General features: G+C 43.0%; 1 protein-coding gene across 1 annotated transcript; it reads left to right on the forward strand.

Moving 5' to 3' along the window:
• Positions 1 to 1,663: 1,663 nt before the first annotated feature.
• Positions 1,664 to 11,705, forward strand: LOC117164878 (uncharacterized). The gene has a single exon (XM_076618915.1). It carries the CDS (start codon positions 2,076 to 2,078, stop codon positions 3,339 to 3,341), a length of 1,266 nt encoding a protein of 421 aa, XP_076475030.1. The 5' UTR covers positions 1,664 to 2,075; the 3' UTR covers positions 3,342 to 11,705.
• Positions 11,706 to 13,582: the final 1,877 nt, after the last annotated feature.

Below are 13,582 nucleotides of genomic sequence, written 5' to 3' on the forward strand. Positions count from 1 at the left end.
TTTCTTGTCTTACATCGAGTACAATAGATTCAATGGAATGAAGAATCATTCTTCATCTTTCTTACAGCGATTCAAGGTACGGACCAACCGCAAGACACCAATCATTTTTATTTATTGTTCTCGCATTTGAAATTAATTCTATATGCGTTCAAAGTTGCACAACAATTCCAACAAGATTCACGGTTAATTGAAACTAAAAATTCCATGTTTTTATTGATTCCTTCTCATCCAAGACAATTGCTTTTCTCGCGCAACAGTCGTTTCGTAGACCTTCGATGAAATTTCACAGCGAACAAATATGCATAGGAAATGTATGGCCGCGTTTCACTCGAGAGAAACCGGAGCCAGAGCGTGTAATTCCTGAATCGACGCGTGCAGCCACCCCGTCTACCGGCGAAATTTCCTGCCTAAATCGGGGATATTGTGAGCTTGATTACTTCGATATAGATATTGCGTTACAGTCATGGCTGGGGGCGTGTAATCGAACTACACGGAGTCTCGTAAACTCGATGAACTTGAAAGACGAGCCAACGTCGAAGTCTTGAACTTCTGACGGCGTGCAATGTTAGCACTTTGCCGTCGAGTTTGCGGCCTCGCTCCTCTCGCTTCTTGTCTCTGCCGCCAGGCTACTGTTGCTTCTGATCCGACGATTTCCCCCTGGTAATTGATTTCCCGTGTGTAAACCTGGTCAAAGGTGCTCGATGGTTCAGTGAAGTTTTAACATTTCTTTGACGCGAAGTCAAGAATCCTGCAGAGAAAATGTTTGCTGTACGTTTTTCAAGCAGAGAGTAATTAATACGAACTGGATAAAAAAATAGTCAAATAGCAAAGTGGCAATTTTACAATTATGTATTTATATTTTTATTTGCCATTACTTCAGGTTTATTGCGCTTTTTCACCAAAACAGATTACTAACTAATTAATTAATAATTATTATAACTAATTGAAAAAGAAGCTGAAACGTCTAAGAACCAGACGAATACAACGATATGCTCGAACCACTGAACGTTTGACGGGCACGCGAGAAAAACGGGCCACCCCATTGATAGCCCATTAATTCCCAGTAATGATCCAATTACCACGCCAAAGTCGGTCCTTTAGAACACCTATTCACCACCTTGGAGCGTGTTCGTGCGCATCAGTCACGTTCCACAGCATTGAGCAACATCCAAGTGTACCCAGCCTAACCGAACCGCAACCAGACCACCGTTGCAAATCAACCCCCGCCCTCTCAACAGGTCCAAATATTAATTCAATAGGACCGGTCGTCGTAGTAACGGTAAACAGAGGTTCGCTCTCTTTGACCCGCCAAGGATCGCAGCGTTAAATGTCCATCGTTTCAACGTTTCTAACCTCCAATCAAACGAGATGAGTTTCTTCAAGGTGGAGGAGACGCAATGCGGTCCTCTGAAGCCGAGGAAGTATCCCACGGTTGCAATTGGTAGTCTGAACGCGCCTTGGGGATACAGATTGCGCGAAAGATCGGGTTGCAAAACAGTGAAGGTCCCGGAATCGTACGAGGAACATCGACTGCAGAAGGAGAGGGAGTATGAACATTTGACGAAAATTCTGGAGTTCGAGAACCAAACGAACAGCAAAATCAAGAAGAAGAGCGTGTGGCAGCGAGTTCAGCAAGGTACTTGTGAGGGACGTTAGGTTGTTGATCAGCAGGACGCGTATTGAAGTAAGAGGTGCGTGCAGGATTAGCGATGGTGTGCTTGTGGTTGCATGGTGTATGATGAGAAGGATTCGGAATGTGGTGTTTTTAAAATTAGGTGAAATTTTTAGAGGGAAGGGAGGAAGGAAGGAAGTTTAGATCTAGAAGACTATAAATCATTGAGAAAATTAGAAAAAGAATTCTCTCGGTTGTTCAAAATTTAAGCTTCGTTAGATCTTTCTTTCCTACTTCTACAGAAACGTTAATATCGCTGATAAAAATGTTATAACTCATCACGAATCCTTTTTCTCCAATAAAATTACTGTCAAGAACCGATGATTCTCCAGGATTAGCATCTTTCGAGGACGGCGTGAATGCGCGGCGAGAAAAACTTCGCGAGTTACTGTTGAAAGAAGAGATGGGGCTGATTCACGAGGTGATATACCAGGCTCAGCACGGCGACGACGCGAGGATGGACGACATGCGTCGTTCGATAGAAGAAATCCGCAAAGAAGAGGAAGAGAAACGTTTAGCAGTGGTAGCTGCGAAGAGAATGCAACAGTATATAGCCCAATGTCCAGAAATTCGTAACAGCCGCTCGAAGAAATCAGTGATCGATGCAAAACAGGGAAATTTGGCCCAAATGGCGGCTAACGAAGCCAAGAGACAAGCAGATAAAGAATTAGACAATCTTTGGCACCAGTTGATGTTGAAGGAAGTGGAAGCGAAGAAACAGAGAGAGGTCGAGGAAGCGAAAAGACGTTGCCTAACGGAACAAGTGAATATGACCATCCTGGCGAACCAAGTAGCAGGAAAGTTAGCTCTGGAGGAGCAAAAGAAGCAAATACATATGGAAGACAGAGAGCATATGCAACGTCTGATAGAGAAACTTCGCGAAGAAGAGCTTGAGAAGCTCGAGAAAGAACGTCAGAAGAGAGAGGAGCTGAAGAAGGATCTACAGGAACAGATTCTGGTAGCCAAGCGGAAGTTAGCCGAGCAGGCACGCCACGAAGCGGAAATGGACCGCTTGAGAGGAATCATCGCTGCGGAGGAATTAGCGAAAGAGCAGTCCGCCATCAAAGAGTCCAGTGCCGCTCTTCGTAGAGAATTACTCGCTTACATCGAATATTTGGAAGATTTACGGAAAGAGGAAGCTAGAAGAAACTTGGAAGTGGATAAAATAATAGAAAAGTCAATGCAGGACACTGCTTGCAAGCGAAATCTTGCGGTACAGAAATTCAAAGAGGCTAGAATGAAGATTCTACAGGATGTTCTTCGAGGTCGTGAGGAACAACTGAGGCTAAAGTGTGAGAATGACAAGAAGGAGATGGAAGCGCGTCAATTGGAAAAGGAAATGCTGGAGAAGCAAATAGAATCGGAGGCCAAGTTGACTGCTTATGCAAGAAAAGAAAAGATGGAGAAAATGTTGTCTTATAGAAAGGATTTGGAAGAACAATGGAAACGGGCCGAGGATGCGAAACGTAGAGAAGCTGAAGAAGATAAGAAGATGTATTTGGAAGAAATTAAGCGGCAAGAAGAGTATCAGAAATTGACAGAGGAGTTGTTGGAAGCTTCTGACAATGTTACTCCGCACCCGTTTAAGATTTTGCTGAAGGAATGCGCGGCTCGTTATGCTGCAGAGAAGGAAGGACAGTGTTATTGTCCGCCGCCGTTATCCGAATAGAATTAATAATGCAAATTTTAATAATCGAAGGTATATAATATATATTTTGTCATATTATAAAGTAACGTAATTGACGTCTGAAGCGTGAATTTTTGTTTTCCCGCTCCGGAAGGATCCACGATTCACGTGGTGATCCATTCGAGCTGCGCGCACCATCTATGTCATCGTCAGAGAAACTTTGAACGCGCTTGTCGCTATGGTAGAACTCTGCTTCGCTATCGATCATTCTCCTTTTTTCCGTTTTTCACGGCGCGCAACTTGGTGGCGCGATATTTAAAAATACCGGCAAGGGTTAAAAGTAAAAATCATTCAAAATAAACCTGTCGGTCGACGCAGACTTTCACGCTCGTTGCGTCGCTGAAAATAAACTTGCAAAATAAACTGACAAGAATCAATGGGCAGAAAATCTGCAGCTAAAGCAGCCAGTCACACGGAATAATAATAATCATCGCGATTCGCGGTAAACGAGCGTGTTATAAATTCCATCGAATTATACGAAACGATGAAATAAAACCGGCGTAAAAACCAAGCATCAGCGCGAATCGCGTGTAAATAATTCCATCATCGATGCGAATTATTTTCAGCGACGCCGTGGCCGCAATTCGCATTAAAATAATTACGCGCCCCGGGTTCAAGTATCGTTTTTTTCCCTTTCTTCCGCGGCGAGATTTATACTTCGCTGAAAAACTGATTCGTTCTCGCGCTTCGGGCTCTCAGCGATTTTTTTCTGCCCCATCCTTCGCTCTCCTTTTTTTTTTTTATCTTTTCTCTCCGTCTTTTTTTATCTGTTTTATCTCTCTTTTTTATTTTTTAATACATATTTACAGCGGCACTCGTTGAATCTCCCCGAGTCCCTCCGCAGCTACCTTCGGGCGGTCGCTTTGAAATTCACGACGAACCAGCCTGACGTGCAAATTGACACGCTGATTGGATTAAATAACATAACTTGTCCGGCCAGGACGCGCCGCGCGTAAATTACCAGCCGTTTCGTTCGATTACTGGAAAACACGCGACGTGCTGAAAAGGAGAACGGATTTAATGAGCGTGCGCGCGCGATCAAAAATTAGACACGAATTAATCGCTCCAAGACCCATCCGCTTGACGATGATTTAACGAACTCTTCGAGAAGATGCATCGCACCTTCCTTTCTCTCTCGTTCCTGGTTCTCTTTCAACGCCTGCGTACTGCTTATCGATAATTTAATCGCATCAATTCTTGAAGAATACAATATCGTAGAAATTGAGTATGTGGTTATTAAAAAGAAAGGGGGGATATAATTCCTAGAAAGTTCGAATCTTTATTTTACGTTTCAATATTAGGATATCACGAAGGGTTAAAAAGTTGCCTCTTTATGACTCGCATAATAATGGTTCTTTTTTTAACATTTCTGAAATAGTACCGAGTTTACGATGTCGTTTACCTAGCCTTCGTACGACCTTGAGCAACGTAGATCAGATAATATTTTTTTATCTCGCCCGCAGGCGTTTCGTTATATCTTCGAAAGCGACGAAGGTATTCGAGATATTCCTGATAAATGATACAATCTGTATTTCGTATTATGTCTTGAGTAATACCGCGAAGAAGGCTACCCTTGTTCCCTTTACCACGGGAGAAGCTGCTACAATAATGCACTTTCATGTTTCCGCTCGCTGCAAAATTGCTCTTTATGGTCACCCAGCGAAGGTAATTTCCAGCAGGAATTTTAAGATTAAACGACGCAACCTTCAACCCCTCTCAATTTTTCCCTTATCGAGCTACGTAGTATTCCCTTAACAGCACACCGCGTGGGTGGTGCTGAACTTGCCGTGCAAGGTATCCAACAAAAGCCGCAAATAGAAACAGTAGTTCCTCGGACAATAAACCACTTAACTTTTAGCTTTCTAACAGACGCAATTCAATTTCCCTTTCTACATTTGCAACCCAGTTTGGCGCAATAAATTCAGCAAGTTCAGCTTGGTTTCTCCGATGGAACCCATAAAAATCCCTTCTGTCCAGCCCTTTAGCGAGCTCGGAGAAGCTTCACGATATAGCTGAAACGCCCAACAGCTAGTCCCATGTATATTAAAACGCATCCCCGTTGCTATATTAAAATATTTCCGTTCGGTCGGCGAGCACGTCCCATAATTCCTGCGGGTGACGTGGTGTAGTTGCGAAAGCGTTCACCAAAGTGGAAAGCCGGAAGTCGCTGGCGTACGGGGGTGGACGCGTTTTCAAGTCGAAGCCGCTTAACGCGGAATTTCAAACACGAATACGGTTTGACGCGGTTACGCTCGCGTGTCTTCGATGTGACGCGACTCCTCCGCTCGTTTCTCGATTATGGTCGTTCGTTTTTACGCAGTTATCTTTATAACGTCGTAGAAACTTCCTCTTCGTCTTGCCTCTCGACTTTCGAGGCCAGCCCCTTTATCGACTCTACCCCTGCTTCCGCTCCTCAGCCAGGCTTTCTTTTTTCTTTTCTTATTATTTCCTCCTTTTTTCTTGGCAGACTTCACCCTTTGCGTGTTTTTTCTCCTTGCACGCGCAAAGACCGTCGGAGCGACTAATTGATTAGCGATAGCGATAACGGTCGAAGGGGTGACTTTAGAGGGAACTAGGCTTGGAACGGTTTTTTTTTTTTAATATTCATTGAAAAATAAATGCACCGAAACGGTGGTATTGTGATTATCGCGTTTCTTGACGTTAAATAAGGATTTATATGCTTTTGGGATTTTTACATTCTCGTGTAATAATTGAATAGTCGTGGAGGAATCGATGGAATAATTAACGGGGGCGCGATAGTCGATAAGCAAGTTTTTTAAAATTTGCAGGGAAGTGGATTAAAAATTTATTGAAAGATTTCTCGGAGAAGCCTGATTGGCCCACGTGGCTCTATTTATTACGTGCGCATTAAAATATTCACTCGAACGCTTCTCGCGACAGAGTTACTATCACCGAGGTCCATCGACTGGTTAATCGATTAGTTGGTCTACTTAACCCTTTGTCAGACTCAAAAAACAACTCCATAAAGGAATTTACTTCGCTCCGTGAACGAACCGCTGCAAAACACGGGAATAATTTATCGTTTCTTCACTGCTTCCTTAAAAACAGCGAACTAATTGGCCAAAAATTTACGCCTCTGATGAATTCTCTAATTTCGTTATTAATTTGAAATTATGCTTGGTGGTTAGCATAAAATGTTTATAGAATCGTTCAATTACGCATAGATCGTGCATATCTATGTAGATTCATATTTTTATGAACAAGACTAAAGAATGGAAATGAAAATGAAAATTTATTACCTTAATTTGAATATTTTGCATGTTCGTTCTGTGCATTTTTCCACCTTTAAATTTCCCGTAAATGCATAAATATCCGCAGTCTGATTACGAGCGTAAAAACGAGATGCCCATCGTTGTGGCCAAGTAAATACAATCACTTTATCGTCACGATTGTCAAGCAATGTGTAATCAAATATGCTAAACCAGTCCGAAATGACGCGCATTATTTCATAGAGAACGTTCACTGAGACGTACACCTTCGTTCATAAGTAATCCCTTTTCCTTTGCCACTTTACATCATAAATTCGTATTAATTACGTATAACGAAATTTCTTTGCAAGACTTTTCACCGAAGAATCTACCAAAGAAATGACCATAGACGAATTATAAATTAATGAAAATGTCTGCAATTAGAAACATGCAAAGCTGTTTCAAACTTTTAACCGTTAATGCGCGTTCCATTAAACACGAAAGGGTTAAATGCTTGATTTTTATAAAATACAATAATAATTGCAAACTTTCAACCGAGAGCGTAAATTCTGTCGTTCTACACTTGCTAAATTCATCGTCCACGCGACACGGTGATCATCGTCACCCTCGATCGTGAAACTTTCAGCCCTAACGAGGCGAGGGGTTAAACGAACGAGCGGTGTGTTCGATTCGAGGGCCAGCATGCGGTGACCGCGTGCATCCGTCGACGCATGTGATTGATCGAACAGCGTGCAGGCATTGCGGTTTGTCTCGGGGCCGACGAGGTTCGCCCCTGTAGGTTAGGGATGGCAGTTGCCGCGATCGCTTTGAACCACCCCGCCGGCACACGGCACAGCCTCCAACGGGCCGGACCGCGCCAAGACTTTTTTCCTCTCCGGCGAATCGTCTCGCTCCGTTGCCTCGAAGCGGTTACACCTGCACACGCGTGTACGCTTCTTCTGGGACAGACGCTGGGACAAAGAGAAGATAAAACAGAAGCGGAAGAGGCTAAAGACGGGTCGACGGAAGTAGACTCTTGATAACAGGGGATGAGAGAAAGAAGATTCTTGGAGGAGAGGACGGAGGAGGAGGGAGATAGCTCGATGAAAGGAGAGTGGATGTTTAACGGAGGATGAGGGCTCGAGGAAAAGGTGCTAGGGCAGAAGAACGAAGGGGTAAATATTGAGAGCTTGGAGAGTGCAAGCTGCTGAGATAAGCAACGGCTAATTGGGGAGATGTTAGCAAGCGGAAATGTGAAGAGGAAGAAGGAAAAGTTGTAAAGCTGAATATTATTCGATGATTTCTAAGCTACGTTCTTCGTATTAGACGATCTGTCGTTTGGAAGAGACCTCTGTCACGCGTCAAAGAGAAGCGGAAGTTTAATAGAGAACGAGGGTTGAAAAAAAAGAGGTATCGTGGAAGGCATAGAAAAGGGGTAATATTGTGAGCTTGGTGAATATAAACTAATAAGATAAGCAGGGGCTAATTGGGAAAAAAGAAATGTAAAGAGGAGAGAAATCGTAACGACGATGAGTTACAAGAGTATTACCGAGCTATGTCTTTTATGTTGGATAATCTGTCTCTGGTACAGTGTCATATCCTGTCCGTGCGTGGTCCGCTATACGACAACTTTCCAGACGTCTACTTCTGGAGCCAGACGACTCGAGACTTCTGCTTTCCAAGTCTGCTTAATTTGCTTTGCTCCTTTTCACCTGGAAAAATACAACAAACCCATTGAACATCTATGGATACAAACACACATATAGTTCGTCTACTTGCAAACTTTTCGCCCTCATACAAAGAGCAGAGTAAGCGAAACAACACTTGGGAAGAGTCACGAAAAGAACAAGGGAAGTAAACTTATAAGATCGGGGAAGGGAAAACTCTTCATCCGAAGAAGGGGTTAACGAGAGGCCGAGGAAGAGACGGAAAGGAGAGAAACCATCGAGGGAAAGGGCAAAGAGCAGGTCTGGCGAGAACGGGACGAAACAGAAGTGGAAGTAGAGAAAGAAGAGGAAGATGGTGGCCCAGAACGGGGATTGCGGACTCGCAGGAGCGAATGGACCTCGCCTCTGGGGATGTTCTTTTGACAGTCATGTCGCTGTCGTCTCCTAAGGTCCCCCGGCGGCGTTGCATTAATCTTCTTCTTCCGACCCCGCCTTATTGAAAATTCTACAGAGCGCTTCACAGTTTTTGCTACCGGTTCGCCCTTTGTACCCGGCGCACACCCCCTGGGACGTCACCTACGGATTCACCTGCGAAGTAGATCGTCGCGGCTTCCGTTTCGTCTCGTCTCGTTTCGTCTCGTTTCCTTTCGTTCCGCTGGAACGAGTCTTCAGTCTCGACGAATCCTTCCAAATGACGACCGCCAATCGCACGAGTAATTTACTGCCGACGAATTTCAACCGATTCCCCGACTTCGGTAGATTTCCAAGTATGGGAGGGAGGAATCGAGACGTGCCCGAAGGGTTGCGAGAATTTACCACCACAAACAACATATGTTTGGCAACGTGCAGACTATCTTAGATACAAAGAGGAAGTAGGTGTTACTGCCTCGAGGTACGGAATCGCGAACATCTCTGGCCTCATCCGCTGATATCTCAATCAGAAAGCGCGTTAACGTAAAAAATTCTTAAATAAATTTCTTCGAGTTTTACCACCGATACCATGCAAAAAGAAGCAAACGAGCGATATCATGCTACAAGTTTGAAAAAGAAGAAGCAATTTTGTACGAACCACCTACGATACCACTGTTACACATTCTTTTCTTCGACTACTTTGCTTCTCGAGAGAATTCAACCTATGATTACTTCCTAATGGTATGTTTCTTCGTGACGTTAATGGTAATGCCTTCTGCTGTCATTATACTACAACATTTTTTGCCACTTACGCAATCTAATTTCATGATATTCAGTTTTTTTTATTCAAGACATTAAGTAGTACTTAAAGAAATTATCAATGGAAATGTAACTAAATATCGAATGAAGGGTGAGGCTATATTTCGAATCACTTTCATGTCTCTGTTTTAAGAAATAAACGACAACCAGAATTTCGTTATGACGTACAATGTAATCTATCTTCCTCGTCCTATTGCCCAATCTAGAAATAAAAAATCAAGAAGCAGCAACCATGTTTCATCAACGAAACGTGGCATTAGCGGCGCGTTCGTTTTAATGTTACCGGAAGTGGCAGACTTCAGGAACAGCGTCGACGCCGCGTAATTGGTCGTCGAAGAGGGAAACCGTACTGCAGCCGAAACTGGAGGCTGGAAACGAAATGAACGATCGAAGTTAGCGGTCGTTGACGCGCGCGCGAGGATCGGAGCCGGCGCGGCGTTTCCACGCGCGTCTACCCTTCGCTTTCTAATTCGATGGGGCAGCAGCGCGTTCCTCGGCGAGGATTCCGCGCGCGCGTCACCACGCATCGCTTGCGCTCGGATACGAGTGCTGCCATGGCGATTTCACGCCTCCGGAATCATTCCCAGTAGCCGTCCCTTGCGAAGCCCGCGCTCTACGCGCTAATGCACCCCCGACTGTGCTTGATTCGCGCGCGAATCGCTCGCCCGCAGCGTGGCTTTACAGCAAGATGTTTTAGAAAGGGAATGGGATGGTCTTTGGAATTCGGTATGGGGTTCGTTGCGTCGATTCACAAGGAGATTGTGTTAAGAGTAGAGGGCGGAAATGGGTGGACAGGACTGAAAATCGTATTTTAGTGGAATTTACGCGAGCATAGAGATAATTGGAATATTTCTGTTTTACGTTGTAAAATATAAATCGGGAAATTGGAATTCGCCGGATATCGAGGATAAAATTTGCGATAAATCGAAATAATAAATCTCGAGTGATATCCAATTTCGAAACTGCAGTTTATTTCGCGCTCGTAAAGACACGCGGAAAGTATTCGAACACTTGCAGATACGTTTTATGAATAAATTATGTGCGTTATCGTTTATATGGAACATTTTGAGATTTTACAAGCTCTGTTACGAAACTCGACTGTCACGATCGTGTTGATAAAGTTTGAAACGAGTCAATGATTGGCTTCAAATTTTGGTAATATAGTTATGACAGTCATCAAGGTGCTAATAAAATTTCAAATTCCTTCACGCAATACGTAAAATACAGACATAAAAGTCTTCGGTGAGTGTTTGTTCAAATACGTTCGCGAGCCACTGCATGTTTTGAATACGAGAAGTTGAAATTTCGAAGAAAAAGCAGCGCGATACTCGCTACCGCGGTGTGTTAATCACGCAATCATCGAAGCGTGCAGCAGAGATTGAAAATTAAATTTGGATCTTGGTAAATGGGTTTGAACCGCGAGACCAGCAAAGTTCACGTTCCTAGGCTACAATGTTTGAACGGGGAAATCAAAGTATGAGAGTTCCCTGGGAAGTTGTGCAACAAACATTCTCATTGTTAACTTTGCGAGCTATTCCACTCATCAAAACGTTACATAAGCGTCACGGGTGAAACGCAAGACTCTACTTTCGGCTCTCTCCCATTACGCGGCACTGGGGCTGAGACGAGCTCGGATTTTCAAGATACCGTGTTTCGGATAAGCGAATCGAAAATTCAGCTGGAAAATGGCGCGGTAATTATCCCTGCTGTTAACTTTCTCGAATAAATCCGCTCGTTAAAACGCGACGCCCATCCCCTGTTCTCATTAAAATCAAGAATAATTAAATCGGATATCGAATTCTCAAGACACGATATATATACAAATTTACCATTAACATTTCTTCCATTATCCCGTTCGCGTAAATGATTCCAATCGTCATCGATCCCATATCTATTACATTTATTAAAATATACAGGATATCAGAAAATATATGTAAGATATTTCGGAGACGAGAAAAATTTACCTATAAAAATGAGTCTTATCTTTCACGTTAGAATTTTATTTTTCGTTAAAAACATGCTGATATCGATCAATGTGTCCCTTGCATATTTTGTTACAAACTTTACCGATATAATCATGTTGGCCGAGTCTCGTTAATAGCGTCAATGAAAATTCAAAATACTTCGTATACCACATGCCATATATTCGTAAAAGGATGTCGATAAGTGTTCGAACATTTTCGTGAATCTGTACACGATCTACCCCCATGTAACAGAATAATGTAAAGTAATGAAAAGTAATAAAAACGGTAAAACTGTTCTCGTGGTTGAATGTAGACACACGAGCGCAAAAGATTGGTCTTTCTGCAGTAGTGGACAAACTAAGATTTAAAATTACTTCTCCATGAATATTAATACCGAACACTTTGTATTTGTACTAAACATTTTCTACTATGTTGCTAACAGTCATCTATCCTGGAATACAATTTCATTTATTCATTGCCCTTGTCAAGTATAATTCCATTTTATAGAATTATGGCACCTCTTTGTACTAATATCTCTTCAACATTCTTTTGTCCACTACTATTATATCCACGGATTCCGATCATCAATTTTCTATAATGAAACCAGCGAAAAGAATTCTGAAGAAGAATCATCCTCACACCCGTGGAAACACACACCCTAAACGCCCACCTCGCTGTCGAGGAAATCAGATTGCCGTCCGCCCTTCCGTTCCACGTCGCTCATTAGAATCCACGAGGGCAACAGGGAGAGCTGGATCCACGGGGCGCCTGGTAGCCGCGTTATCAATCAGCCTTATCGATAAAGGTCCCCGACCCCTGTGGTGGTCTGGTACACAAGACGCGTCCCCCGACTTTGTCGTCGTCTTGCGATGCCCGATAAACGCGTCGCGACGTCGTGACTTGCGGGAAAGACGAACACTATGAATCTGCTCGTGGGCCGAGTTAATCCGGCGTTAATGCGCCGGGAAATTGGTAACGTTGCTCGTAGTCGAGGTCCAAGAACCAGCCACTTTCCTTTTTTAACCAGACGACGTTATTCATCATGAAAAAAAGCGGGATGACAACAAGGGATGAGAACGTCGAAGGGTGGCGAACGATTAATTTTAGAGATGGAAGAGCGTTGGCAACTATGGCACGATTTAGATGAAGGAGAATGAGAAAAGTAATGGCGATGGCGTAATTGTTCTTAGCTCGGGACCATTTTAGGAAGCTTTTTTATTCAAAAGAAGGAATAAATAGGTTTTTAGGAAGGTTTGTTTGGTTGTGTTCGATAATCGGCTTAAGTTCTCTTTACATTTTTAAATCTTCCGAGGTGCTTCTCTTAGATTCCTTATGGGACATCGTTGGTAGTGTCTCTAAAAGTTAATTGAAATAATGTAAACATTACGGTATCCGATTGCGGCTTATGAAGTTTCTAATTTTTAATGACTCGTGTTTTACTAAATCTTAAAAATCTTGCGTAGATGAATATTAAAATATTCAAGTTTTATATGAAACAAAATTTTCTGCTTTAAAATGGTACATGGTGATAAATATTCGCAAAGATAAAACTATTTCTCGCCAGAAGAAAAGCTTCTCTGCTTATTTTAAATAAAAATTATAAATTTGTCGGACCGAGAATGAAAGGATAAAATGTCTCTTCCTCTTGCTTCCTAACGTAACTTGTCGATGAAGGTCTCTGTCTCGAGGACGAGAAAGAATACCGTCGTAATTATTCTTTCGCGGAAGAAATACAACGTGGCTAAATGTTTTAGTTCCTCCTTACACTCGTTTCCGTTCCCGTGTTTCGTCGTCTTAAACCGTTTCCAGCGCTATTTCAGCATGGCAAGCGTTTTAAACGGCGACCAGAAGTTGAATATCAAATAGTTGTCGCAAGGAAATTGGATATACATATTAACCTTCTCCCATAAACCCTCTATTTTCTCGTATTCCAAACGAACGAACGTGGTATCGATCGAACGTCTGAACTCGAGAAACTTAAAGCAGGCGTCCGGTGGAAAATTCGCGAGGAGAAAGGAAGATAGAAACGAGACTTCTTCATTGATACGTTATCGACGAGACTTTTATCGCGAAAGCAAAAGACGAATGGCGTTGTAATTATTCTTCGCTGAATCGCTCGCGGTCTCGTCGAGTGTTTTAAATCTCCCTCTCCT

Source organism: Bombus vancouverensis, chromosome 5 (assembly GCF_051014615.1).
Source record: "Bombus vancouverensis nearcticus chromosome 5, iyBomVanc1_principal, whole genome shotgun sequence".
Classification (NCBI taxonomy): domain Eukaryota; kingdom Metazoa; phylum Arthropoda; class Insecta; order Hymenoptera; family Apidae; genus Bombus; species Bombus vancouverensis.